Source organism: Dinoponera quadriceps, unplaced genomic scaffold, assembly GCF_001313825.1.
Source record: "Dinoponera quadriceps isolate SergipeBrazil2010 unplaced genomic scaffold, ASM131382v1 scaffold405, whole genome shotgun sequence".
In the NCBI taxonomy this organism is placed as follows: domain Eukaryota; kingdom Metazoa; phylum Arthropoda; class Insecta; order Hymenoptera; family Formicidae; genus Dinoponera; species Dinoponera quadriceps.
Genome location: NW_014554754.1, coordinates 618,461 through 643,783, shown reverse-complemented (window position 1 = coordinate 643,783; position 25,323 = coordinate 618,461). Strand labels below are relative to the sequence as shown.

The window sequence follows — 25,323 nt, the reverse complement described above, 5'->3', positions numbered from 1 at the left end:
GATGGTTAGTACCACGGTTTATATTACAATGTATACGCAAGGAATAAATGGATAGCATAAGATAACAAAGAAAGTACTATATATATATATATATACATATATATATTTAGTTTTTTTCTGAAGTGTTTATTTTCTGCATCTTACAAAAATCTGGAAAAATAAAACGGACAAAAACTACTTAATAAAACATACATTTCTATCCCGCAAGAAGTTATCATATGATTTTTTTATTGAGGTTGTCTCCTCAGTGGCCAAGTTAACTTGCTAGCATGTAACACCATCAGTTGATGTAGTTAAAGCTATGCAAGTGGATGGGATGCCAACCCCTACCAAAGGCCCATAGTTAATACTTTTCATATTGTGACTTCATCGCAAATGAAAGAACCAATAATTCCGAAAATGCTAATGGCAAATTTCATAAGTATGTAATCAACTATTGTAAATTGAATAAATACTGCTTTTTTTGTTACATCAGTGAAAAGAATGAACCAAGGGCCCTATACCCACCAGCAATTATTCCTCAGGAACTTCCAGTTCGCCTGCATTAATGTCGTCTATAAGGTCGTGGGGTGGTCTGCCTTCCACGGTACATCCAACTGATTGACACGTACCCAGAATCTCCTTGACAGTACCACTCAGTGTTCGCGACATTGACCTTGACCTCATAGCACGGGCAATGGAAACGATATCGTCAAAGGACAGATTACCACTGTGCTTGATATTCTTCTGCCTCTTGCGATCTCTAGGCGGCTCCTTGAGAGCCTTAATAATAAGGGAAGCTGCAGAAGGCACAACCGAGATTGTAGCTTGTCGGTTTTGAATGGTCAGTTGAACTGTAATTTTCAGACCCTTCCAGTCACTAGTGGCCTTGGCAATGTCATCACCAACTTTTTTAGGTGACTGAGAGAAGAGGAGGAAAGAAAAACGTTTTCAGATAACAGCACATGCATAACCTATTTCAGATATATACAAGTAATTATTGCATATGCGAAATTTTCTTACAACTTACCAAACCAAGGGGACCAATTTTTGGAGCAAGGGATGAAGTGGCTCCTACTTCACCACCGACGCATCGCAAATACACTGTGTTCAAAGAGGATAATTTTAACATACATATATTTTAAGATTATAGTTTCCTAAAATTTGAATATGTTAAGAGAAAATTTAAGAAAATACCTTTCTTGATTTCATTTGGATCGAACTTAGGAGGCATTGTGATAGTTCCTGGCGAAAATTTTTAAGAAAAAATGTTGATGTAATTCGATTACGAGAAAAATGGACCACGCGTCTTTACACAACGGACCTCTTCTCGAAAAGAAGCAGCTGTAAGGAACGGAAGCGGAATTGTAATGGAACAGGCTGTAATGGAGAATTTACATTTAGTGTGTTCTTTTTAATAGTACTACTGAACTGTTACAATAAATCGTGTGAGTCAAAATATATTTGGCTCGGACTAACTTATTGCATTAGATTAATAGTGCAGCTAAAAAGAACAGACCGTCTGCGTCCCGTTCGTCGCACGTTTCAATCCAATAGGAGAAATCGCTTTCTAGGGACATTTTTTATTAGCGATAAATGGTGCGAAATATTTCCTATTCAATATAAGTATATAATAAAGCCAGCGGCACACGATGCTTGTTTTCGTGCTGGATTGTAGCTGAATGGAAATATTGCGTTTTGATTAGTGAATTGTTATTCATTTTTGGAAATGCACCAATCAAAACGCAATATTTCTATCCAGCAATCAATTCAGCACGAAAACAAGCATCGTGTGTCTCTGACTTAATCTCTCATCGTTTAAAAACTTTAAAGCCTGTATCAGATTACGGATTAGAGATTGAGATTGAATTGAATTTGGCCAATCAGTACAAAGTTAACTAAACTCGTTTAATGAAATTTAGTGAACTTTGCACTGATTGATCAAATTTCAATTCAATTTCAATCTCCAATCCATAATCTGATACGGACTTAATGGCTTCTGCTCACAGGACGCGGTAATGCTTGCCACGCGGCAAGAAACGACGCGGTAGCCAATCAACATGCCGTTTATCCACGAGAACTGAAAGTTTATTGGCTGTCGTGTCGTTCTAGAGCGGCAAACACTTTTATGTCCTGTGGGCAAAAACCCTTATAACTCAACTAGTAGCCTTATAAATCTACCGCTAGGTGGCGTATGGTGTATGCCTTGCCACATCATGGATAGGACATGCAAGCTATTTTTATTACGATTCGGTTCTTGCCCGGCCATTTTGTGGTAACCCTTGTGAGGTGAGACACGTTCTTATATTACATCTGCAACGTTAACGTATATTCTTTATATTTTTGATCTTTTCAATCTTAAATTTGGCACTATGCATATTCGTACTTTTATATAAAAGTAATATAAAGTTATATATATATAATTTTTTAAATCTTTTTTTTTAATATAGTTAAAGAGGTTATAAAACCATGTGGTCTTGGGTAAACAAAAGTATGTTAAGTTAATAATAACGTTTATTCTACAACTGTTGGAAGTTTTCGAAACCAGTTATTCAATAAATTTTTCCTAAAATGGAAATATAAAGTGAAAATTCTAAATGTCTTCAAATTAGAAAATTTACACTTTTCACAAGTTTACACCCGATGAGAGGATTCATATTTTATTTCCAGAGAGCCATGAATTTTCTTTTCTAGCATAAATTCTTGAAAAATTTAAATTTTTTAATTTAGAAGCATTTGGAATTTTCACGTTTTCGCCTTAAGAAAAAGTTACGTAATCTAAGATATCATTATTTTTTTTGAATACAGGAGTAATCTAATCTACAAGAAACTTCTAACAGTTTTAAAATTAATGTTCTGTTGAACAGGGCCAATCTTATATGATAAGACCACGTAGTAAGATGAATTTAAGGCTCTTGGATACTCGCTATTAGTTTGTTCTTTTTAGCTAAATCGGCTGCACTAGTTTAAGAAATTTACATGCACGCTGAAGAACATGAAATGTATGTACAAAATTCTTATGCCAGTATGTGTACATTTCTTGAACCAGTGCATCCAGCTCAGTTGAAAAAATAAAAACAGACCATATGACTGTTCTTTGGTGACATCAGAAACAAGGAAAATCATGCCTGACATCATCAAAGAAGAATAGCGAGTATTCAGAAACATTAAAACATTAAACTATATAACATACTGGAAGGAAAATTGCATGGCTGTAGCCTATAAAACAAAGGCTATGGCTAAATAGAATCTTGCTTTCTGTTATATTAACATGTTATATAGTCTATATAGAATCAAATAAGACAAAAATGGACACAAACAGATGAAGACAGGAATATTATTTATATATTCTTTCTGGATATAAGGTCATCTGGCAGAAACAAAGGCAATGTTTCTTTCATTTTATTATCTGGTTCGCTGATTTAAATAAATAGTTTTATTTCTCCAATATAAAAATAAAAGTCAGCAACTAGGCAAGTAAAAGTCTGATACAGATGAGTAATTATATTAATATAGTTTTTTTCAATATAAAACAAATTAATCATGTCAGTAAGATAAATTAGTTGGATCTCATTTGCTTAGTTGCTGAATTTTATTTATATATTTATTATATCACAAGAGTCATAACATCTATTTATTTTTAATTTTATTTATATAAATATACACAGTGCGATGATGAGAAAGCCACTTATCAAAAAATATAAGAAACTCGAAAAAATTAAAAATAACAACTTATTCGCATGCAAATATTGTACAGAATGATGAGAAGCATAAGGAGAAGAATACCTAAATATCTTGGAAACTTCAATAAAAGAACTTAAAAAGTAATTGAAAAATATTTAAAAAATAATAGAAAGAAATAACTATAAAAAATTTTTCCTTTTACGCTATTCTTCCCTCGAAATCATTAAATTATGCTCTAAACACATTTCTCGTGTCATAAAAACAAAGTAGATATTTAGGTATTCTTATGCTGGTACACGAGCGCGAGTGTGGCGTAGTAAATAACAAGCCGGTCTGTGCTATGCTAGAAATCCCAGGTTTGATTCCTGGTAGAGCCAGAAAAATTTTCATGTTCGTGACTCCTCTTCGGTGGTCTGGTAAACCACTAAGAGTATTTATGCTACTGGGAAACCTCTCTCCAAAAATTTGCCGTTCAGAACCGGTGTTTAACCTATGTAGGTCGTATGCATGTGTATATAATCTTGCGCACCACATGCATACGCGAGAGAAAGGTAGGACCAAGCCGGCCCCCTACATGGGCTGTAGCATCAAGGGGAGAGGGGTATGCTTGGTGTACACCTTATATACAAAAGATACATTTAATATAATTTAGTGAAATAAATTACTAATATGAGTTCCTATTGTTTGATACATAATTTTAACTCTTCGTTTTCGTTACTTTCAGTCCTTAAATTTCCGCAAGGAATCCTTACACACTTTTCAAGATGGGTAGGGAGGACAAAACATCATGGAAGGCAAATTATTTCACCAAGCTTGTAGTAAATATTTTTTTTCTTACATTTGCATGTTATATTATTTGCAAAATTTACTAAAATGCATTCTTTGTTCTTTAATACCAGCAACTATTGGATGATTATCCAAAATGTTTTATTGTGGGAGCCGACAATGTTGGCTCCAAACAAATGCAACAAATACGTATGTCATTGCGTGGAAATGCAGTAGTCTTGATGGGCAAGAACACCATGATGAGAAAAGCTATTCGTGGTCATGTTGAACGCAATGCTGCGTTAGAAAAATTGCTACCTCATATTCGTGGTAATGTCGGATTTGTCTTTACTCGGGGGGATTTGATCGAAGTAAGGGACAAATTACTGGAGAACAAAGTGCGTGCACCTGCTAGAGCTGGTGCTATAGCACCTTTGAGCGTCATCATCCCAGCTCAAAATACAGGTCTCGGTCCTGAAAAGACTTCGTTCTTCCAAGCTCTAAGTATACCGACAAAAATTTCCAAGGGTACAATCGAAATTATTGTAAGTACTTGTTGAAGAATCCAAAAATCTTACATCTATGATCTATTATTTCAATATAAAAATGTGATGCAAAATTTCAGAATGATGTGCACATCCTTAAACCTGGTGACAAAGTGGGAGCTTCGGAAGCTACGCTTCTGAATATGCTAAACATTTCTCCATTCTCGTACGGTTTACTTGTCGAACAAGTATATGATTCCGGCACCATTTTTGCACCCGAAATTTTGGACATCAAATCTGAGGATCTCCGTGAGAAATTCCTAGCTGGAGTTGCAAATGTGGCATCCATTTGTTTAGCAATTGGTTATCCCACAGTCGCTAGTGCACCGCATAGCATTGTTAATGGCTTCAAGAATCTGTTGGCCATTGCTGCTGTTACCGATGTTGATTTCGCAGAAGCTGCCACTATCAAGGAATATATCAAGGTACGGAAAAATGCACAATTTAGCTTTTCAGTTAGTGATGGGGTTTATTTTGGAAACAAATCCATGAAGTACACGATACTAAAGCCTGTATCACACTACAGACGCGGAATGTCGGCGTTTCATTGTAATTGGTCTACTAAAAGCTGACAGTCGGCAGTCGGGTTGACCTTCATAGTCGATAGTCTGATACGGATTAGCTTAAATATATTACGATACAATTTTATACACATTCTTATTTTGGAAGGAAAAAGATGATCAACCCCTTTTTTCAGTTTTGAGTTAGAAGTTATGAATCGTTTAAAATTCATAAATATCTCAGAAAATTAGAGAAATCTTTTTTGGGATTGACCATGTTTTGTCCTTTTATATCACTTGTTGTAGTTAACACAGTGCTATATATCATTTTAAGATGTTTATAAGTTGAAAGACTCCTACAGGATGATTCAAATGGTAATCATAAATTTTCACACTTTTAAATTAAATACTGATATCTAATGAACATAGGTTTGCAAAGCCTTATTTTTTGAAATATTGAGTACTTTGTGTCAAAAAATAATTTAATGTAATATATTTTTTAAAGCATATGTTTGAAATATTGCTGAACAATTTCTCGATTAGACAGTATATGATTATTTGAAACATTTTTTATAAGTTAATACTGTCTACTTTAGACATTAAATGTATCACGTCTTGGACATGTGTTTACAAGACTATGTTTACATTTTTTCTTAGTTTAAAGGAGCAGAATACATGTGCAAAGTTCGCGACTACCATTTTGAGTCACTTTTATAACTGAAAATCATGCAGAAATTGATTTATTTTTGTATGAAACACAGATGTACTTCACAGTGTCTAATTATTCTGGAATATATTTAATGATGAAAACATTACATGTCTGAAGATCTTGATCCACGTGTCAGAGCTAGAAATAGCAGAACCCACTGATACGTCAAGATCATAGTTGAAATATTGCGCAAGAGCGCTGTCTGAACGAAATATAATAGAAAAATGCTTGTTTAGCCGATAATCTATGTCAATAGAGAGTGATGGAACTATGGTCTGGTTGCAGGATCCGAGCAAGTTTGCTACCGCCGCTGTAGCGGCTCCGTCAGCGGAAACTACAGACACTCCTGTTGCAGAGAAAAAGGAAGAAAAGAAGGAGGAATCCGAAGAGTCTGACGATGACATGGGATTCGGATTGTTTGATTAAAAAAACTGTCCGATGAATGCATTTTGTCTCTGATGTTGAAATAAAAAAAACTGCATTTGTATGATTTGAATGCTTGCTGTGTATCTAATCCTCCGACGTTAGAACATTGTAGAATTGTTACAATGTCATTGTACATGGTGTGATATTTTCCATTATATAATATGGAATTATAAAAATACGAGTTACATAATGTCGAATCATAGAAGTTCTCAAATTAGTCAGGAACGTGAACAAACCACTCAATGAGAGAAAAACCTGAGAACATTTTGTTTCTTTCTGTTTTTACGGTAATTGTTTGGACCATTCCAGCGTTTTCAGGTGATATTCTCGATTTCACGTTGGAAAAGTGGACATCGAGGACGCTCCGCGAGCATCACCGCCAGAAACAAGCCGTACCTCTGAAAACGTGCAGAAAATGATTAAAATCCTTCGGATGGAGCGCTGTGTGACCACGAGATTTATCGAGAAACTCACTGGCATACCCAAAAGTACCGTCCATCAAATTCTGACGGAGGATCTGGACAAACGGGAGGTCTATGCTTCGTGCCGTACACGCTGGTGGAGGATCAAAAGGACGCTAGAATAGAGTATTACAAAGATATGCTAAGAGTGGCCGGTATTGACTCTGATTTTTATGAGAAACATCGTAACCGGCAACGAGACGTGGTGTTTTGATAATGAACCACCGTGCGATTTCTTGATCAGAGGTAGCATCACAGCGCTCGAACACCCCCTGTATTTACCCGGCCTGTGATGACTCCCTATGACTTCTGGCTATTCCCAAAACTCAAAATGACGATAAACGAAAAGCATTACGACATCATTCAGGATATTCAGGATTTAATGGCGATTCCAAAGAAGGAATGCAGAAGCTGCTTTCGGAAATTATTTAAACGCTTTCAGCGTTGCATTGACTCAGGAGTATATTATGAATAAAAAAAAAATGAAAAAAGAAACAATTGATGTCTTGTATTTTTTTCGTTATCAGTCACAACAGACTGTGTATACAAGGTATTTCGAAGTCAGATAGGACAAATGTAAATGTAAACTTTTCTTGATGAATTAATTTCTAAAATTATGTTATGAAACACTTTATGTACATTTGCGTTATTTATAAATTGTTTTTTTTTTTTATTTCCTATATTAGCGCTATAAATTATTATAAGATTAAATAACAATGAAACCATTATCATGGTTTTAAGCAAAGTGGAATGTCAGAAGGCATTTCTTCATTGCAGGAAAATGTAGATCTCACAGAATTGTTAAGGAATACTGGCAAATATTCAGAAGATTCTTCCTCATTAAGTGCCGTTGATTGCACAGAATTGTTGAGAAATACTGGCAGATGTTCAGAAAACACTTCCTCGTCAGGCACTGTAGATTGTGCAGGACTGTTAAGAAACACAGGCAATTCTTGAGATGTTACTTCCTGGCAATATTGTGCTCTTTTACTTGGTGGACTTTCTGGACCACTGATAATTATAGGAACAGGCAACTGTTCTTCAGCTACTGAAACCACAGTACGAACCACACTTTGATCTGTTGCTTTAAAGGAATCTGTTATACTGAATTTCATTAAGTCTGACACAATTCCACTGGCAGTATTCATAGATTTCTCGCAATTTAAAGCATCATTGGTAGCTTCTGGTGAATTTTTATAGGCAGCTTCTTCTAAGTCATCAAACGTCTTGTCATCAAAATACATTTTATTAACGTCTAGTTTCAACGAAGATTCTAATACCAATGAATCATCAAATGTATCTTTTGGAAGTATTTGTTCCTCTAATATCTTATTTATAGTTTCGTCGCTTATATCAACAGAAGCAATTGGACCATATTCTGGTCTTTTTGGTCTTTCTTCTGTAATTAGAGAGTAAAATTAGTTTGTTTTTAAGTATTCAAAAGATTTGTTTTATACCATCATGAATACTACGTTTTAATATATCACATGCTACATAGTCAGCAGCTCTAAATAATTCAGCTTTTACAAGAAGGTCTAACAATAATCCCAATGTTGGCCTTTTCCTTCCCATAGTACTCCATTCATCCAAAAATATCTCTGCTGCATTGCGGTTATGTTGATTTGCGGCTTGTTCAATCATACTACAACATATTAATTATATTGTATATGATAATTATATAAATGTATAAATTATATATATGTTTATTTATTTATTTATTTATTCATGTGTGTGTGTGTGTGTGTGTGTGTGTGTGTGTGTTAAATATATTTAACTTACTCAATGTGCTCACTGCTGAATTCGGGAATATTTTCCTGTTTCGGCACATTAGCCATTAACTTTTTCCAATTATCGGATATATTCAATATAATTCCTAACCTATATAATTCAATCGGCTTCAGTTTTCGTACTTCCGTATCCAAACACGCGCAAGACATTTTACATAATAATAAAAACGAATAAAGAATCAAATTTGTTCACTAAATACTGAACGTGTATTTTAGACAGCACGCCTATAAATATCGCATACCAACACATTTGTCGACACGAGCTACTAAAAAATTAGATCAACCAATATTGAATTTAAGTTAACGAAGTCGTGAGTCTCAAAATTGGTTGATAAGTGCAAAAAGTAAAAACGTAAGTTTGCAACATGAAACATAGGTTATAAATAAAATATAGATTAACAAGTAATTTTCCTACGTAAGTTTGACAACCCTGATCACATGATGGAGACGGCAGAGTTGCCAGAGGAAACTCCTTTGAGGACACAATTCACCGTCGACGATTTAGATATTGAAATATTACCGCTTATTTATGAGATCATTCGTAGGTGTGTATTTTTATAACAGATAATCAATTGTTTTAAGTTTTACATTCTAACAAATTGCCGATAAATAAGTGTTAGTATATAACCTCAACAAATTATTATTTTTTTATATATATCATCATAAAATATCATTTTCAGCGTTGAAAAAGATCCACATGATACTACGCAAAAAGCCAAGGAATCACAGGATACCAGTCACAAGATTTTAGAATTGCAGAAGAAATTGGATTCTGCGAGATCACAGGTAAAAGTTTATACGATTTTCTGCATACTCATGAATGTAAATAGATGCAAGTATTCTTATACAATAAAATTGTTTATACATTCGTGTTTATACAATATGGTTCTTTTGTTATTTAGATTAAAAGATTGCCAGGGATAGAGTACAGTAAAGAAGAACAGTTACAAAAGCTAGAAACATTGCGCAAACAACTGAGATTGAAACGCGAGCTTCTATTGAAGTATCGTAATACGTGCACATTTGAAATACCCAAAGTATAACCAGATGTGTTCGCCCTTCGTTACATAATAACTGCAGTTATATATTTCATCAGCATGCGTTTCATAAGAGCTCTCTTCCACTACTTATTAAACAATGAACAATTGATTAATAAGCTAGCAGAGTCCAAACCAATTAGGCAAAGTGCACAATTTGTAGTGTATGTATTATTTAGAACAGGTCTAATAAAAATGACACAGCGCACGATTTCCAATCCACGAGACTTCGTTAAACAGTTGCGAGAAATCGCAGAAGGATTGAAACGTGAGTTGCGAGAATCAAAGAAAAATCCACCGAAGTAATTGTAGATCATATAAATGATTTGTATACCATATATACCTTTGTGTATATGTATAGACTGGGCAATGATGTAAGTTCCTAGTAATGCGTATTGCTGTAGAAAATATAACAATGTGAAATTCTTCATGTCAATGTAATAAACCGATAACATTATTTATTTAATTCACTTTCAATCAAAATAGATCGAATATATGTATCTTAACGACGTATATTCGGAATTAATGATGAATAATTGCTCAATTGTAATGTGCGAATGGTATTCTGCATCTTGAAGTATACACATTTTTTCACGATAAGTAAATGCCCGTTTCACTGTTTTCACCATGAAGAGAAATTTTCTGTTTACATTTGGAATATATTGTGTGTATCCCTGCTTAAAATTTCGTCGTAAAATATTCCATATAAATAAACAGCATCACATTTTTTTGTTTTCGTTTGTTGTTGAGAATTTTTGTACAATATATAGTGGATTTATAGATGTAAGTACTTATCGCTATTGTTACGATGAGACACAGAATTGATGTAACTTTATCCTTAAATTTTAGACATTAAAAAAAGAAGTTACAACTCACTTTTTCATACAAATATGTGTCTATATGCAATCGGGTGCACTCAGCAGTCAAATTCTTCTGAAATATTTGAAGAACGTATCTTCTCGCTTACATAATTAATATAATTGCTTTATTGCATGAAAGCCTCGGTGAATCGTATATCACGAACTTTCTTTACAAAATACTAGATAGAAAATTTGTATGTACCCGATTATACATATTGCATATCCGGTCGCAGATTCACGCAACCGAAGTGGAGACATACATGTACATTCTCTAACTGATTTTACCTATATGTAGTACGAATTTAAGATACACATGTGCCTTTTATAAAAATAATACAATTTATATACGAATATTTTGTTATATTATTAAAAGAATATCTTCTTAACGCGCGATTAATAATCGAGAAGTCGTTTGTACTCTAATAAATTTACAGCACATAATACGTGCCCGAATATCCTCTATAATGTTTTTATTTTAGCGAAAAAATAATAGTGTTGAATATTACAGTAATTTTGTCATAGACGATCACCTTTCATCATTATATGATAAACTGGTATGTACTAGAGAATTAATGGAGAATTAATAACGTATGTTACTTTGTACACCATTGCGCCAGTCAGATTACACTTTTGCAGGAGGATTTTGCTCCGCCAGAGGCTGAATGTTATTCACGTTATTATGCGATCTCCCTCCTCTTCGGCCTCTACCTTTTTTCTGATTCAACCCGAATTTTTGTGGTACGTTTTCTTGCTTAGCTGTTTGTGTTTCGATCATCGAGTCAGCTTCTGTTATCTCTGTTGCCTAATGCCGTAAAGTAACACATTTATTTGTACATTCTCGTTTTTAATATTAAAAACTCATTTATACGTATTATACAAGGGCAAGTAAAAACTTGAAAAAACTAATCGTCAATAAGTTTTGCGTTCAAATTGTACCTGCACGTTTGACGTATTCTGCCGTCCTTGCGATGTCTTATTCGGCTTATTAATCCTCGATGTCTGTATAGTCGTACCGCTCGAGTGCGGTATAAGTTTCAATACATTTCCTACCGCTTTAGTACGGCCCTCCCTGAACACCATTCTCTGTCCAGGTTTTATATACTCTGGATGTTTGATAAATCTAAAATGTACTAAAGCTTTGTCGCCCGTTCTTAAACAGTCCTGAGACATGGATAATATAGAAGCAGTTTGCCTTATGCTGCCGCAATGTACTGCAATGATTTTTTTACGATGATTACTCACTGTAGAACGATACGTAAAATAATCATTTAGGTAAATAATAATTACCCATCGCCTGATAACGTGAACTGATCGTGGTGGGATGATGTAGCACTAAAATTTCACCCTCAAACTCCCAACAGGCCTGCGGATTGAGTATAGGCGCGACCATCACCATACCTTTGCGAATGTGCGATCGTTTGATCTTCTTCAGGGCAAAACTGGCAGTTTGTCCGCCTCTCACTTCACGGACGGGCATTCTCTTTCGATGGATGCTCTTCACGGCTATCGGCGTGAAACGACCTAGCGGATCGGGTCCTAACAGCAGGGTATCGTTCAACTTTATGATACCTTTTAAAGTTGTACCGGACACCACTGTACCAACACCCTGTTAAATTTTAATTTACAATTTTTATCGCATTACAGTATTAACGCAAAAATTATTACAATAATGTATGATATGACACGCACCGGTACGGAATATGTGTCGTCGATTTGAAATTCAGCAGGCTCATCGTCGTGACTAGTGATCCTTGCCGTTAGTAAGTTGAGAAACATCTTGAGAAGATTTAGATTTTCGCCAGATACGTTAGATACTTGAAAAATTGGGCACAGTCTGCGTAAACGAAGTATATTATAATATATTATTGTATTGTCTGCCATCGTATATATATATTATTTTTCATCGCATATATATAAGTGGCACTACCAACCGTTCTGAGACAAAATTAGTAGCACTGACTACTACGTCGTCAGGTGTCTTTACCGTAACAGGAACTTTCCTGCAACCAGGCGATTTCAAGATCCTTATTAACAACTTTAAGTTCTCCTGCAGGACATTCGGTGGACACATATCGATTTTCGTCACAACAACGAATACTGGTACAGACAATGCTAAGGCAAGACCCAAATGTTCCTTGGTCATTCCCACAATACCAGCATTTGCCCCAATCATTAGCATACCTGAAATAATATTTATATTATACGGCTGATGATGCATTAATACAAGCACTTTCTTAGACTGTATGCTGCTGAATGACCAAATGTCAAATATGTGAGGAAAATATTCTTGTTAAATATTCTCTCTTTTTTTATCGGTGTTACAATTGTAATAACAACAGAAAGAGATTTCGTTCAACCGTAATGCCTTACCAAAATCTGGAGCATGTCCTGTCATTCCGAAAACAGTTGTCTTCAGATATCTTTCATGACCGGCAAGATCGATAAACGTAATTACTTTGGAAGATTTCTCACATATTTTCACCCAATCCAGCGACCCATGTTCTGGTTTATTAACTACGTTACCTGAGGATATATAATAATCAATGAATAACACGCACAATAATCGCAACAATCTCAACTAAAATTCATGAATGATTAAAGCTAAAAGCCGACACTCACCGACGCTGTCGAATCCAAGTATGTCATTGCCAACAGAACTAGTCCGTCCAGTTTCAGCTTCGTGTTTGTGACGAAATAACTTCTGACGTGCTAAACCTCTTCCATTGTCAAGCTCACCATGGGTCAGCACTCCTAATAATGTAGATTTACCAGCATCCACATTACCAACAACGGCAACCCTACAAACAGTTATTTGCTTTCTCATACAGGATTTGTTGTTCAAATGTTTAATTCTTCCTGTACTGTAAATTTTAAGTTACTGGTTTGCTTCCAAAAAATCATATTATCAAATAAAAACCTGATCTCCAAGAAATCTTGTCGATCCAGACGCCTTCTTACTAGATATTGCCCTGTCAACCCATGGTCTACTTTACTTTGACGTAGAAGTACGCAATCAGCTTCCAATGTCGCAGCAAGAGACTGTAAAGTGGCAACTGATGCATCATACTCATCCTCCTTTAATCCGTCTTCAGATCCATCTGAAAATATCGTATGATAATTTAATAAATTTGTCTGAATGATTTTTAATTGATACAGCAGTTTATCACACGATAATATTTTAAATAAATGTTTCTTAAGTCATTTAGTTAAAGCTGATACCTTCAGCAATACCGATATCAAAAATCGTCTCACTGCCTCCATCTTGAATCCTTTCCTTTAGCTTTCTCAATAACAGTTCATACTGATCCTCAGATGGACTAACCAAGACATTCTAAAATTTATGTTAACCTATATTATTACAAAATACTGTAAAATAATCCACATAGCCAGGTATGATTTTTTTTAGTATGTATAAATATCTTAAACATACCTTGCCTCTGATGCTAGAATAGTCTACAGGAACAGGTCCATGCTCTTTCTCTGGTAGATGAGCAATGGTTTGTGATGCAACAGATCCAGTACTCGACATTGTATCCACAGGTGATGCAAAAGTTGCTCCAAAAATTTGACAGTTTTCTAGACGTTATTTTTTACAATAGATCATTTGATTATTTATCCCTCTTGTGTAAAGTTATCCATTAGACATCTCCTACTATTCAAGTCCAGATCTCTTTCTATTAATAGTTTCTTGAAGTATCCATTTAGTACTTGTGCGTACATAATTAGGAATACTTGAAATTTTGTTTGTAATTATGAGTAACTATTACTCAGAAGCACATTCCAAATGTCATTTTGGTAATCTGCAATAACACAATATAGATCGAACTTGTCGTTAAATCACAATCATCAAGCATATATGTTATCAGCTTGACATGTTACACTCGACTCAACTGTTGCCTCATTCAACGCAATATGCTTTGTCGATCTTAAATATTCCTCCATTTCTTTTCTTGAAAATTATAAGATGATATACAGAAAAATATGCACGATAAAGACTACCTATCTCGAGACATATAAGAATAGATACACATATAAGTATGTATACACACAGATATATTATCACCTTGCGCTCTCACATGTCACAGCCAAACACACATTCGTCATGATACATCGCGACTCTGCCAAGCGAAGGAGATTGTGTAACTTCAGTCAAATGTCAACGTATTATCGTACTCGGGGAAAATACATGTAAATAGGAAATCGAAAGTTCCATAACAAAACGCAATCTAAAAGTTCGAGAAAAAAAATATACGTGTTGATCTTTTCTTTTTCCCGCAACGTAGAAATTTATCTGGCGGACATTTTACCGCATTTTACGCGCACACACACGATTGAAAGTGAATTTTCTCCATAGCGATGGTATGCGAACGGTATAAATCTGACATAACATATTGCAGAAACGGCCGCGAACGTGTGAATTCACACGATCTGTCACTTCCGAGAATGTTAGTGTGCAAAAAAAAAACATTTTACCTGTGTAAAAAAAAAAGATGACGTCGCTGATCGGACCTGCGCGCTTTTGCAATTTCAAGTGCGTGTACGTTAAATGCTTCGTTATCACTGTGCGTGCGTCAAACTGCACCATGTGATGCAACTACTGTGAGCACATTGAAGTATACAATTCGCTTGACACCAGTCAGTGCGATCACAGCTATATTCCAAAACCTTACTCGGTCAATCCCAACCCCTCCTTGGAAAAGCCCGGATTGGCGAGAGACAGAGCAGAGCCAATGACACGTATATATAAAAACGACGAGCGGTAAAACTGAAGTAAGCCAATCGCAGCTGAGGATTTCGAAATGTCGGTCTTTCGCTCCCGATGATTCTCGGCTACGATTGGTGGAACAATTTTATCATTTCAGTTCCTTTGCTCGATTATTTTTTCTACTTGCGGCAGCCATTGTAAACTTTCTCGTGGCAGAACGTGTAATATATAATAATTTGAAGATCATAAAACCCGTATCAGACCACAAATTGGGAATTGAGATTGAATTGAATTTGACCAATCAGCGTAAAGTTAATTGAACTCGAATTTAGTGAAATTTGCACTGATTAGTTAAATTTCAACTCAATCTCAATTTCCAATCCGTAGTCTGATACGAGCTTAATAGAAAGCGAATTTACATTACATGTCCGATGTCCGATAGGAACATCAGCTTCCTAGAGACGAAGATGTCATCACTTGAAATCCCTAGAAAGCAAGTTCTCTCATTGGACATAATCAGGATAGGTTGCAATGCGGACGCTCCGTTTTGCTTTATGCCCGTATCAGATTACGGATTAGGATTGAGATTGGATTGAAATTGAACCAATCAGAGCAAAGTTCACTAAACTTCAGTTTAATGAATCTCTGTTCCGATTGGCCAAATTTTAATTCAATCTCAATCCTAATCCATAGAGCGCGTTCGAGAAGGCGCTATTTAGCGCTACCACGTTATTCTATCTTTATTACTCATTACACGTACAATAAGGATAGAATAAGGTAGTGCTAAATAGCGTCTCTTCGAACGCACCCGTAGTCTGATACGGACTTTAATCTCATCCGCTCGAAGTATCGCCGTCGCTACCATCGGTAGGTCGATGATCGTGATTGGAGCATGCGCGCTGATACGCGCCCGTTAGCCGTTCCGAGTTCCTTCTCTCGATCGCGGACAATCGTCATTCACCGTGATTAGTCGTAACGTTCGGCAGCGACGGTGTGCGACACGTTCGGCCTCCCCCGAGTCTGGCCTCTAGTCCGTCGTGCGCGCGTGTGTTTTGTGTGTTTATGCATATATATACACATATATATGTGTGTCATATGAGCGTATTAATATACCACGCGTGGAACGGCTGGCACTTGGTCGCATACGAGCCGCCGCGGTGCCTCGATACGTCCCTTTCGCCTGTCGGCTCAACACGGATAGATCGATCGCCCGTGTCGCGTTCCTGAGGATCCAACCTGCCGCTCTTTTTCTACGGATGCACCGCTGCGATCACGATGCCACCCGTCTCGTTTCTCTCCTGATACCGAGCGAGCGTCTCTATAATGGGATCCTTGCCGTTCTAACCAGCGAGGTATGTAGGATAAAGTGAAGAATAAGGCATGTCTCTCTCTCTCTTTCTTTCTTTCTATTTCTCTCCCTCTTTCTCTCTCTCTCTCTCTCTCTCTCTCTCTCTCTCTCTCTCCTCGCGAGGGAAACGTAGCGGCGCTATCGTGAAATCGTGACGATCGATCGCAGTGAATTAGCCTCTCCGAACCTATTGTTACGCGCCGTTTCGAGCCCCGTATGCCACTATTACGAGACGCGCGCGTGCTGTTACGTTCGATCGTACGAGGGGAGGGAAAGGAAAAAAAAAAGATCGGTGAAAGAGAGAAAGAGAAAGGGCGCGAGTGAGGAATAAAATGAACGCTCCGGAGTGTATGTGTGCGTGTGTTTCTTCGTGGCAGGCATGTCGACGTAATGGCGTCACGACTGTCTTCGGCTGGAGATAAGTGTGCTCTCCGCCGCTTCGCCAGTTACCGCAACGGGATATTCTGACGGCAGGCGTGACGTTCGAGTGCCGATCGTTCGTAGCTCCGTGTGATCTTGCCCGGTCGAAACTGCGTGCACACGCGTATCACGCGACGTTTTTACGAACACTATCGTATCGATCAATCCGAGTCCGATATTTTTAAGTATGGTTTAGTATATTTCGCATATTTTTTGCAATCGAATCGATCGACGACCGATACGGGTGGTACGAGTCATGTCACTCGTCTTCTCGGCTATTTTTACAAGAACTCGCTTGACTCCGTAAATATGTAGATAGTAACATCCATCATCGGTTTAATTTTAATTTAGTGATGGACGGACAAATGTCCGATCTGGAACTGATCCATGTCGAGTCGATAGAATCAGATGCAATATTTGATACGACACAATGTCGATTCAATTAAAAAATCGAGATTCTAGCAGTGCTACAAAGTAACATCTGTTTTGTGTAATTGTTTTTTCAAATATTTGTTAATTTGTCACCAAAAAGTTCCTCAAGAATTTGTTAACTTTAAAGTGAAACGAAATAAATGAGTTAACTTGCTTGATAAAAAAAAATCACTTATCCTGCATAATTTTAAGATATATCACGCTTCATATTATTTATGTTATACTTATTTGTTCCAGATGAATCAGTGAGATCGGTGAGGTATCTGTGCCGATATCAGTCTACGTTATTGTCATTGATGTAATTATCGACGCCGCATAACATTAATGAGTAGAAGATCTCGTACTCGATAAAGGAGCTTCTTCTACAGTTCAGTATCCAACTGCATATCGACGGTGAGATGGCAGATGAATGCGGCGAGGTCAAGTCGGTAGGGCTGTCTTCTCCAAGAAGTCCTCAGAGCAACAGCACCAGTGGAAAAGTTGCCGGTAGTCCACATTCACCCAGGCAACCAAGACGGGTGAAGCTAAATCAGCAACAATTGGACAGCTTGACAAAGGATGAGCTGGCAGCCAAATGGCATGAACAGGACGTGTATGTGGAGTGTCTAGAAGCCCAGGCGGCAGCTCAGGAAGGTACTGAGATCACACGAGTGAGACCATCTCACTCACCACATATCTTAAGCGAATTAACGAATGCCAGAACACAACGGTCTCTTATAGGAGACAAGACTTTCATAGGGACACTAAGCATAGGGTCCATTGGATCAGTGTTTAGGCCGATGTTCATATTGTCTATTAGAATTAAGTCTCTGAAGGAGCTCTTAGTAAATAAGTACCTCATTATAGGTGGTATGAATTATTCGAGACAATTTTTATTACTCTATGAGAAAAAATTTTAATATATACCCGCAGTTCGCGATTATCTTAATGTATTTGCACAAATGGAATGGCTACATTAATGGTGTCTGCATACTTACAAGCAGTCAGATGTATGGAGAGAAACGCTCCAGATATACTGCGTGTAAATGAATGACACCATTGATGCAACTGCCTCTCTCTCTGTACCACAGAGATTGATATGAGACTGAGATAATACTATACCTCATATGCCACATATACGTATAGTGACGATTTAATTAATATATTAATTTCTGAAACTACATTTGTGATGTGTAGTGTGGGTAATTAAATGAGAACTTTGTACATATAGTGTCGGAAAGCGGTATTTGCTCAAAGTATCTCGGAGAACGGGTGGTGTTGCAGCCATATAATGCGGCTACAGCCATATAATGTATACAAAAAGCTAAAGTTCGATAATATATATATATATATATATAGCGAATATATATCTAGTCCGTTAAATTTTCTTGTGAGCAGTTGTATATATCGTCAGCCATAAAAAGTTTTAGCGATCAAAAGTGAAAATGGCTGAGGTAACAAGTGTCGATGTGTGTCGAGAAGCATCAATGGGGTTTTTCAACAAAAAAAAATGTGCCAACAATAATCGTCCGTTGTGGAAGAGACGACCGTTTTTGCTCAAAATAAATCATTTCATAAAAGTGCCTGTGCAGTGTTATCGCGTATACCGTTACCGCGGTATAATAATTGTATCGTCAAAAATGCGGGACAGTGTGTGCGTGGGTGTAATTCGCATACCGAGTTTCCTAGTTAACGAGGATGAGATGAAAAGCGGCGTTTACGATGACGCTGAATTTGAACGACACAGGGGAATATTAAGAGAGTGGATCCGTATCACCCTCTGGCCTACAAAATACTGCGCCTGGGGTGCGTGAATTTGAATCTCGGTGAAGTACACAACCATTCGCCAAGTACCAAATGGAATACTGCATTTATCTAATCCCAACCCATCTGTCCCCACAATTTACGTATCCTTACGTCTTACTATCATCTAATCCTCATACTTTCCCCAATTAGGTAAAGCAATGTTCAATTGTACTCCTAGACCAGTTCTCATCCTTCTACATTCTCACTATGAATGCAATTCGTGCATGCATTTATACCTGCACCATAATGTCCGGATATACGAATGCCAAATACGAATTTCAAAAGTACAAAACCTGTGAATTAAGCCCGGCCAGCGTCTTGTTACAACATCTATGCCTGCAACAAGTACATGCTCGATTGTCGTGGAAGAAAAGTAACATCCACTCTTGGTCTTGGTGGAAGTACAGAGAATCTCGCAAATGGCACGACGCGACGACTTCAAAATCAAAGTATGCGCCAAATTAACAAAATGTCAGTTGTCAGGCAGTAATTGTCACATACTTATGAAAGTTTATAGTTTATTTGTACGCACTCTTAGGATAAAATTATAAATAGTAATCTTTCACCAATATGCTTGGTTCCACCAAAAACCATTAACACATACATGAAAGATATACAGAATATTCTCTATATGCTTAATTACACTTTATATTTACAGTTTGAAGTTTCAAGTATTCTATGTGGTTCGTAAATTTGTATTGTTAGTTATCTCTCAAAAAGTATAAAGTTATTATAGATTGATTGCAATCTTCAAGTTTTATACACAGGAAACTTTTAATATTGTAATTGTGTAGTAATATTAATTATTATACTTAGACAAATAATGTACTATTATAAAAGATATTTTTCAAGAGAAATATATTGTAAACATATATATTACATATATAATTTTGTATATAATATATATGTAAGCGTGTGTGTGTATATGTGTCTATATATATATATATATATATATATTTATTTATTTATTTATTTATTTATTTATTTATATTTATTTATTTATTTATTTATATGTTTATATATTTATGCATATATACGCACACACATATCTTGTAATTCGAGCATTGCAATTTTAAGAAACACATAGATGCCATTGAGCACTGAGATTTTAGAAATAGAAAAATTTACAGGCTATTCTTTTATAGGTGAGCTAACTTCATTGAGAGAATCCGAAAACAAGTACAGACAACAATATGTAGAAGCATCTCACAGGGAGAAGATCTTAGTAAGGAGGCTTGCCTCCAAAGAGCAGGAATTGCAAGAATACATTGTATGTAGACATTTCTAGATTTATCGAAATTCTAATGCAATCTGTCTTTCCTTTATAATAAATGCTTATAATCCTGTGCGAATAAAGGAGAGGAAAGAGGAAGAAAAAAAAACATGTTATCTTTTTTCTGTTAGAATCAAATAACTGAAATGAAAGCCACCCATGCTCCGTCCGCAGCAGCATTAAGATCTACTCTGTTAGATCCGGCTGTTAATATATTGATACAGAAATTAAGGCAAGAGTTGATAACAACTAAGGGGAAGCTAGAGGATACTCAGAATGAACTCAGTGCATGGAAATTCACTCCGGACAGGTCAGAAAAATTCTAACGCGTGTATTGAATAAAAGACACATCGTGTAGCATTGTTTTCACTAATTGTATTTGTGTGCTTATAGCAATACCGGTAAGAGATTAATGGCGAAATGTAGACTGTTGTATCAAGAGAACGAAGACCTTGGCCGTATGATCGCCAGTGGCCGTATCGCCAAGTTGGAAGGTGAACTCGCCTTACAGAAGAGTTTCAGCGAGGAAGTAAAGAAGTCACAATCAGGTAAGCCGTGAAATTGTCCTTAACTTACGGCTTACGCGTAAATTGTTCCCAAACTTATACAATCTCTTTCATGTTGTTTCGGCTTTCGCAGAATTGGACGAGTTTCTGCAAGATTTAGATGAAGACGTGGAAGGTATGCAGAGCACCATTTATTTCTTGCAACAAGAACTGCGCAAGGCTCGAGAGTCTGTCACGCTGCTGCAGCAGGAGAACGCGGCATTGAAGATAAACATAAACGAGAATAACTTGTCGAACGGTTTGTCGCCCCATACTCCGCCGATCAAGAAAGAGGAGCCGGAAGAGGTTGCAATACCAGATGCAAAACCTCCGAAGCCGACCGAGGACAGTGATATGTGCAAAGGTGTAAGGACTCCACCGTTAACGTTGCAACGGTCGCCTCAGAGTGAGCTCACGAGTGTCGAAAGAACAGAACGTGCGGAGAGAAAACTGAACCAAGCCGATCACAATGATGAGAGTTCTAGCGATTCGGCAGCATTAATTATTAAGGTCGAGAATGAGGAGCTTAGTGATAGAGAGGAGGAGCATGAGGAGAACCGTAATAAAAGAATATTAAGGAGTAAGAATCACAACAAGAGTAGTGGTAAATCGAACGGGGAAGAGGTGCTAATACGAACAACGCGGGGTAGGGACAGGACAAAGAGGGAAAAGAGTGCTCCCAGTAGTGATGATGAAAGGACGCACAAGAAGAAGCGGAGGGAAAGCATTCTTTCTCTCGATTATAATGAAGCCGACGACGATGCGTTAGTTTTAACGAATGGCGAGACTCTACAGAGTGACCCGGAATAAATGAATACTTTAGGTTGATTTTATATGACATTTATCGCATATATCGTTGAGACAACCGATACGATTTTGACGTGGTTCTCCGATGATTATTATGTACAAAAATTTTTCATCTGAAGCCGATGCCGTTTTGGATCTTTGAAGGATACATTTGAACAAATGAATTAGTCATAAAAAGAGACATAATTTCCGTACCTGTACCGGCGATAAATTTAAGAAAGGTAAATATCGGCATCGTGGTCTCAAAAATGAACTTGTAAATATTTGTATCATTAGAAATGTTCATGGTTCACATTTATGTCAAGTTAATTGCGTATGACTAAGTTACAGATTATATTGTAGAGATAAAGCAGATGAATCTTGGCACTTTCCGTCGATTTATAATTTGTAAAAATCGAGCGTGCTTTTACGAAAAAGTGGAACAAACAAATTATGCTCATATTTGTAAACTTATTGTATTATCATTTTGCGTAAATCAGTAAAAGTCTTCGTTAATAGCAAAGAAATGGTGGTTCGAGAGAACCGTTATCGTTACTAGTAAAGAAATATTAATTGTTAATTAATCAAAAAATGCCTTTTTTGACCACGTTATGTAAATAAATAAATAAATCTTAATACTTTCGACTATAGAATCAATTGTCTTAATTTTAATGATGGGTTCTTCGAACAATTTAGATTTTAATTTTCTCTGACAAAGATATTGTAGTTTCTAAATTATGTAACTGACACAGTAGGATCTTTGCAAATTAAACTTCAAATCAACAATTAAGTATGCAACAAAATCAATTTGTGATTAATCTTAAGTAGACTAATAGAATTTTCATCGAACATATATGAAAAGATGTACGAGAAATTGAAAGTTTAAAAACTATGGTACATCCTCATGGTATCATTCGACATCCTCACTAAAGAGGAATCAAGAACAAAATGGTCAGAGAACCTGTCATTAAAATTAGAGTGTAAGTATGAAACCTATGTATACATATATGTATGTTTATTATTTTATTTATATATTGATTATTCTCTTAACGGAACATTTGGAAGAGAAATGATTTGAAAGAATTAGTCATAACTATCAACTTTTAAGTTTACAATATTTATAGTACTGAAAAGACAGATAAAAAGTGAAGGAATCCATCTTTATAATTGATAATATTTCTCGCTTATTATCAAGCAACCTATAATTAATTCATAATAATATATGACGTCAGATTTCTTGACGCACAAGTTGCACTATTCTGGAGCACAGTACAACTTACTCATGGCGCCTTTGTGTACGCGCCATAAATGCACTATATGGCTCTCGGTGCTGCAATTTCTTGTGTGAGAACATTAATGACGTCAAGTGTACATATATACATTCGCGCACGAATTTGCCGGAACGTACCATAGTAGAACCGGAACAAAACTTTTACAGTGGCCGTGGAATTACGTCGCAGGAAACCTCATTAGCATCGTCTTTGTTACATTTCCATAATAATGTTCGCAGTGAGGCGCGTTTTAGTTTCCAACACAATGTAAGTATAACAATTTCGTTCTTATATTTCCCGTTTCTCCTTCAACATTATGTAATTTCTAACCTATCGTAATCTACAATCTTGATATTCGTGCAACAATGTTCCCACATATGTAACTATCAAAAAAATCCAAACGTTATCGAATTATTATTTGAAACTTTGTTCGATAAGTCACTGCTAATGATCTCCGTGTGAAATGATATATATATATTTTATGAAACGGGACGAATATAAGCTGATCGATGGACTGTTAAATATAGACGATTCGTACATCTCGCACATTCTTGAATTTATATTTATCTCGTATAAATAATGCATATTTTTGCAGTAAGGATGTGTTCACAAGATCGAAGCACTCTCTCCCGGACCTGCCGTACGACTACAAGGCTTTGGAGCCTATCATATCTGCAGATATCATGCAGCTTCATCATTCCAAGCATCACGCGACCTATGTTAACAATTTGAATGTTGTAGAGGAGAAATTGAAGGAGGCAGTCGCGAAAGGCGACGTGACCACTCAGATCGCTCTAGCTCCAGCTATCAAATTCAACGGTGGTGGACATCTCAATCACTCAATCTTCTGGTGCAATCTGTCGCCTTGTGGCGGTAATCCAGATGGTAATGGCGATAAATGAGCAGAATAATCGATTATTTATTCTAAATAAAGTTATTTCTCGAAATAGAGTAAGAGAGAGAGAGAAAGAGAGAAAAGTGACATATTTATACACTTGCATGTTTCCTTAGCTGCTCTTGTAAAGCAAATTGAGAAAGATTTCTGCAGTATGGAAGAGATGAAGAAACGCCTATCGGAGGCAACTGTGGCAATCCAAGGGTCTGGCTGGGGTTGGCTTGGTTATGATCAGAAAACGAAGTCTCTCAGGATAGCGACCTGTGCGAATCAAGACCCATTGCAGGGCACAACTGGTCTCATTCCTCTCTTTGGCATCGACGTGTGGGAACATGCCTATTACTTGCAATACAAGAACGTGCGACCCGACTACGTGAAGGCAATCTTCGACATTGTCAATTGGAAGGATGTGAATGCACGCTTCAAAACTGCCGCTGGTTGTTAAGGGATGAATAAGCAGCATTTAACGCTTAATATTTAACTTAAAGAAGGATCTGTCACATAGAGTGACGATGCTTTGTTAGGGTTGGGATGTCTTTGTGAGCTGCTACTTAGATTGACAGTCATATTTAGAATACTTATTTTGCAACTGTTGGAAGTTTTCTCAGTTGAATTGGATTATCCCTCTAGATCTAAAAAAATACCAATCTAAGTTAGGAAAATGTGCAACAGTTGCAAAACAAACGTTCTGTTGAACTTGACCGATGTTTTTATTAGATTCGGAATGTGGTTGGTTGTGAGAACTTTCCTTGTGCTCGATAACATACCTGTGATTTTGTTTCTCTGTATTTGTATAGGTGTACCACATGTTAAATTGACGATATGATAATAGTCGAGTAAAATAAATATAACACGCATAGGTAGGAGTCACATTATATCCTGTCTCTTATGTTGAGATGAGATTAACAGCAGATTTTAATTTCAATACACCCAATAATTGCATGATCCTCCAAATTATTATCTACATAAGTCACTATTTTACATTTGTATGTTAGAGCTAAGTTGTTTTCTATTTTATCAAAGAATGTAAGTACTCTGTGTATGCTTTTTACACAATAAAGAGAAAAGGAGGTTATGTGCGGGTATTAACATCATTGACACTTATGAATC

At 36.5% G+C, this 25,323-nt stretch overlaps 7 protein-coding genes across 16 annotated transcripts; 4 read left to right on the top strand and 3 right to left on the bottom strand.

Annotated features, from left to right (window-relative positions):
- Nucleotides 1-81: 81 nt before the first annotated feature.
- On the bottom strand, nucleotides 82-1,342 carry LOC106741525 (60S ribosomal protein L12). The gene is made up of 4 exons (XM_014613647.1): nucleotides 1,177-1,342; nucleotides 1,010-1,083; nucleotides 508-900; nucleotides 82-150 (listed from the first exon to the last, which is right to left on the bottom strand). Exons 1-3 carry the CDS (start codon nucleotides 1,211-1,213, stop codon nucleotides 514-516), a joined length of 498 nt encoding a protein of 165 aa, XP_014469133.1. The 5' UTR covers nucleotides 1,214-1,342; the 3' UTR covers nucleotides 82-150; nucleotides 508-513.
- An 837-nt stretch (nucleotides 1,343-2,179) lies between these two features.
- On the top strand, nucleotides 2,180-6,678 carry LOC106741443 (60S acidic ribosomal protein P0). The gene is made up of 5 exons (XM_014613489.1): nucleotides 2,180-2,268; nucleotides 4,388-4,481; nucleotides 4,563-4,973; nucleotides 5,054-5,398; nucleotides 6,468-6,678. Exons 2-5 carry the CDS (start codon nucleotides 4,428-4,430, stop codon nucleotides 6,606-6,608), a joined length of 951 nt encoding a protein of 316 aa, XP_014468975.1. The 5' UTR covers nucleotides 2,180-2,268; nucleotides 4,388-4,427; the 3' UTR covers nucleotides 6,609-6,678.
- Nucleotides 6,679-7,713: 1,035 nt separating this feature from the next.
- On the bottom strand, nucleotides 7,714-9,202 carry LOC106741442. Of its 2 annotated transcripts, XM_014613488.1 has the most exons (4): nucleotides 9,099-9,202; nucleotides 8,849-8,947; nucleotides 8,542-8,711; nucleotides 7,714-8,468 (listed from the first exon to the last, which is right to left on the bottom strand). In XM_014613488.1, exons 1-4 carry the CDS (start codon nucleotides 9,104-9,106, stop codon nucleotides 7,798-7,800), a joined length of 948 nt encoding a protein of 315 aa, XP_014468974.1. In that variant the 5' UTR covers nucleotides 9,107-9,202; the 3' UTR covers nucleotides 7,714-7,797. The 2 variants fall into 2 exon arrangements, with proteins under 2 accessions (XP_014468974.1, XP_014468973.1); XM_014613487.1 differs by lacking the exon at nucleotides 9,099-9,202 and having other exon boundaries at nucleotides 8,849-9,020.
- LOC106741444 (mediator of RNA polymerase II transcription subunit 9) lies at nucleotides 9,117-9,993 on the top strand. The gene is made up of 4 exons (XM_014613490.1): nucleotides 9,117-9,208; nucleotides 9,277-9,401; nucleotides 9,537-9,642; nucleotides 9,759-9,993. The coding sequence occupies exons 2-4, from the start codon at nucleotides 9,295-9,297 to the stop codon at nucleotides 9,897-9,899; spliced, it is 354 nt and encodes a 117-aa protein (XP_014468976.1). The 5' UTR covers nucleotides 9,117-9,208; nucleotides 9,277-9,294; the 3' UTR covers nucleotides 9,900-9,993.
- Nucleotides 9,994-10,861: 868 nt separating this feature from the next.
- Nucleotides 10,862-15,448, bottom strand: LOC106741441 (GTP-binding protein 1). Of its 4 annotated transcripts, XM_014613486.1 has the most exons (12): nucleotides 15,227-15,448; nucleotides 14,817-14,979; nucleotides 14,184-14,553; nucleotides 13,973-14,084; nucleotides 13,671-13,851; nucleotides 13,373-13,551; nucleotides 13,124-13,276; nucleotides 12,685-12,934; nucleotides 12,443-12,587; nucleotides 12,041-12,359; nucleotides 11,690-11,964; nucleotides 10,862-11,555 (listed from the first exon to the last, which is right to left on the bottom strand). In XM_014613486.1, exons 3-12 carry the CDS (start codon nucleotides 14,280-14,282, stop codon nucleotides 11,376-11,378), a joined length of 1,893 nt encoding a protein of 630 aa, XP_014468972.1. In that variant the 5' UTR covers nucleotides 14,283-14,553; nucleotides 14,817-14,979; nucleotides 15,227-15,448; the 3' UTR covers nucleotides 10,862-11,375. The 4 variants fall into 4 exon arrangements, with proteins under 4 accessions (XP_014468972.1, XP_014468968.1, XP_014468970.1 ...); XM_014613482.1 differs by lacking the exon at nucleotides 14,817-14,979; XM_014613484.1 differs by lacking the exon at nucleotides 15,227-15,448 and having other exon boundaries at nucleotides 14,803-15,211.
- Nucleotides 15,449-16,417: 969 nt separating this feature from the next.
- LOC106741390 (pre-mRNA-splicing regulator female-lethal(2)D-like) lies at nucleotides 16,418-22,665 on the top strand. 6 transcript variants are annotated; one of them, XM_014613372.1, is made up of 7 exons: nucleotides 16,418-16,810; nucleotides 17,896-17,956; nucleotides 18,027-18,291; nucleotides 20,589-20,713; nucleotides 20,848-21,026; nucleotides 21,110-21,264; nucleotides 21,356-22,665. In XM_014613372.1, the coding sequence occupies exons 3-7, from the start codon at nucleotides 18,057-18,059 to the stop codon at nucleotides 22,069-22,071; spliced, it is 1,410 nt and encodes a 469-aa protein (XP_014468858.1). In that variant the 5' UTR covers nucleotides 16,418-16,810; nucleotides 17,896-17,956; nucleotides 18,027-18,056; the 3' UTR covers nucleotides 22,072-22,665. The 6 variants fall into 6 exon arrangements, with proteins under 6 accessions (XP_014468858.1, XP_014468855.1, XP_014468856.1 ...); XM_014613369.1 differs by lacking the exon at nucleotides 16,418-16,810 and adding an exon at nucleotides 16,957-17,411 and having other exon boundaries at nucleotides 17,896-18,291; XM_014613370.1 differs by lacking the exon at nucleotides 16,418-16,810 and adding an exon at nucleotides 17,423-17,529 and having other exon boundaries at nucleotides 17,896-18,291.
- Nucleotides 22,666-23,419: 754 nt separating this feature from the next.
- LOC106741391 (superoxide dismutase [Mn], mitochondrial) lies at nucleotides 23,420-25,288 on the top strand. Its single transcript, XM_014613374.1, has 3 exons — nucleotides 23,420-23,585; nucleotides 23,914-24,203; nucleotides 24,330-25,288. The coding sequence occupies exons 1-3, from the start codon at nucleotides 23,548-23,550 to the stop codon at nucleotides 24,656-24,658; spliced, it is 657 nt and encodes a 218-aa protein (XP_014468860.1). The 5' UTR covers nucleotides 23,420-23,547; the 3' UTR covers nucleotides 24,659-25,288.
- Nucleotides 25,289-25,323: the final 35 nt, after the last annotated feature.

Excerpts from the sequence above, each read along its gene's own strand:
- LOC106741442 (XM_014613487.1), bottom strand. The coding sequence starts at position 9,006 with ATGTCTTGCGCGTGTTTGGATACGGAAGTACGAAAACTGAAGCCGATT. Across the intron at positions 8,712-8,848 it reads TTCAGCAGTGAGCACATTGA|TATGATTGAACAAGCCGCAA; the intron begins GTAAGTTAAATA and ends AATATGTTGTAG. Across the intron at positions 8,469-8,541 it reads AGCATGTGATATATTAAAAC|AAGAAAGACCAAAAAGACCA; the intron begins GTAGTATTCATG and ends CTCTAATTACAG.
- LOC106741444 (XM_014613490.1), top strand. The coding sequence starts at position 9,295 with ATGATGGAGACGGCAGAGTTGCCAGAGGAAACTCCTTTGAGGACACAA. Across the intron at positions 9,402-9,536 it reads ATTTATGAGATCATTCGTAG|CGTTGAAAAAGATCCACATG; the intron begins GTGTGTATTTTT and ends TATCATTTTCAG. Across the intron at positions 9,643-9,758 it reads TGGATTCTGCGAGATCACAG|ATTAAAAGATTGCCAGGGAT; the intron begins GTAAAAGTTTAT and ends TTTGTTATTTAG.
- LOC106741443 (XM_014613489.1), top strand. The coding sequence starts at position 4,428 with ATGGGTAGGGAGGACAAAACATCATGGAAGGCAAATTATTTCACCAAG. Across the intron at positions 4,482-4,562 it reads ATTATTTCACCAAGCTTGTA|CAACTATTGGATGATTATCC; the intron begins GTAAATATTTTT and ends CTTTAATACCAG. Across the intron at positions 5,399-6,467 it reads CTATCAAGGAATATATCAAG|GATCCGAGCAAGTTTGCTAC; the intron begins GTACGGAAAAAT and ends GTCTGGTTGCAG.
- LOC106741391 (XM_014613374.1), top strand. The coding sequence starts at position 23,548 with ATGTTCGCAGTGAGGCGCGTTTTAGTTTCCAACACAAT. Across the intron at positions 23,586-23,913 it reads GTTTTAGTTTCCAACACAAT|TAAGGATGTGTTCACAAGAT; the intron begins GTAAGTATAACA and ends ATATTTTTGCAG. Across the intron at positions 24,204-24,329 it reads TTGTGGCGGTAATCCAGATG|CTGCTCTTGTAAAGCAAATT; the intron begins GTAATGGCGATA and ends ATGTTTCCTTAG.
- LOC106741441 (XM_014613486.1), bottom strand. The coding sequence starts at position 14,282 with ATGTCGAGTACTGGATCTGTTGCATCACAAACCATTGCTCATCTACCA. Across the intron at positions 12,935-13,123 it reads AGGACATGCTCCAGATTTTG|GTATGCTAATGATTGGGGCA; the intron begins GTAAGGCATTAC and ends ATATTATTTCAG. Across the intron at positions 12,588-12,684 it reads ACTAATTTTGTCTCAGAACG|ACTGTGCCCAATTTTTCAAG; the intron begins GTTGGTAGTGCC and ends TCGTTTACGCAG.
- LOC106741390 (XM_014613367.1), top strand. The coding sequence starts at position 19,083 with ATGGCTGAGGTAACAAGTGTCGATGTGTGTCGAGAAGCATCAATGGGG. Across the intron at positions 21,027-21,109 it reads TGGAAATTCACTCCGGACAG|CAATACCGGTAAGAGATTAA; the intron begins GTCAGAAAAATT and ends GTGTGCTTATAG. Across the intron at positions 21,265-21,355 it reads AGTAAAGAAGTCACAATCAG|AATTGGACGAGTTTCTGCAA; the intron begins GTAAGCCGTGAA and ends CGGCTTTCGCAG.
- LOC106741525 (XM_014613647.1), bottom strand. The coding sequence starts at position 1,213 with ATGCCTCCTAAGTTCGATCCAAATGAAATCAAGAAAG. Across the intron at positions 1,084-1,176 it reads TCCAAATGAAATCAAGAAAG|TGTATTTGCGATGCGTCGGT; the intron begins GTATTTTCTTAA and ends CTTTGAACACAG. Across the intron at positions 901-1,009 it reads AAATTGGTCCCCTTGGTTTG|TCACCTAAAAAAGTTGGTGA; the intron begins GTAAGTTGTAAG and ends CTCTTCTCTCAG.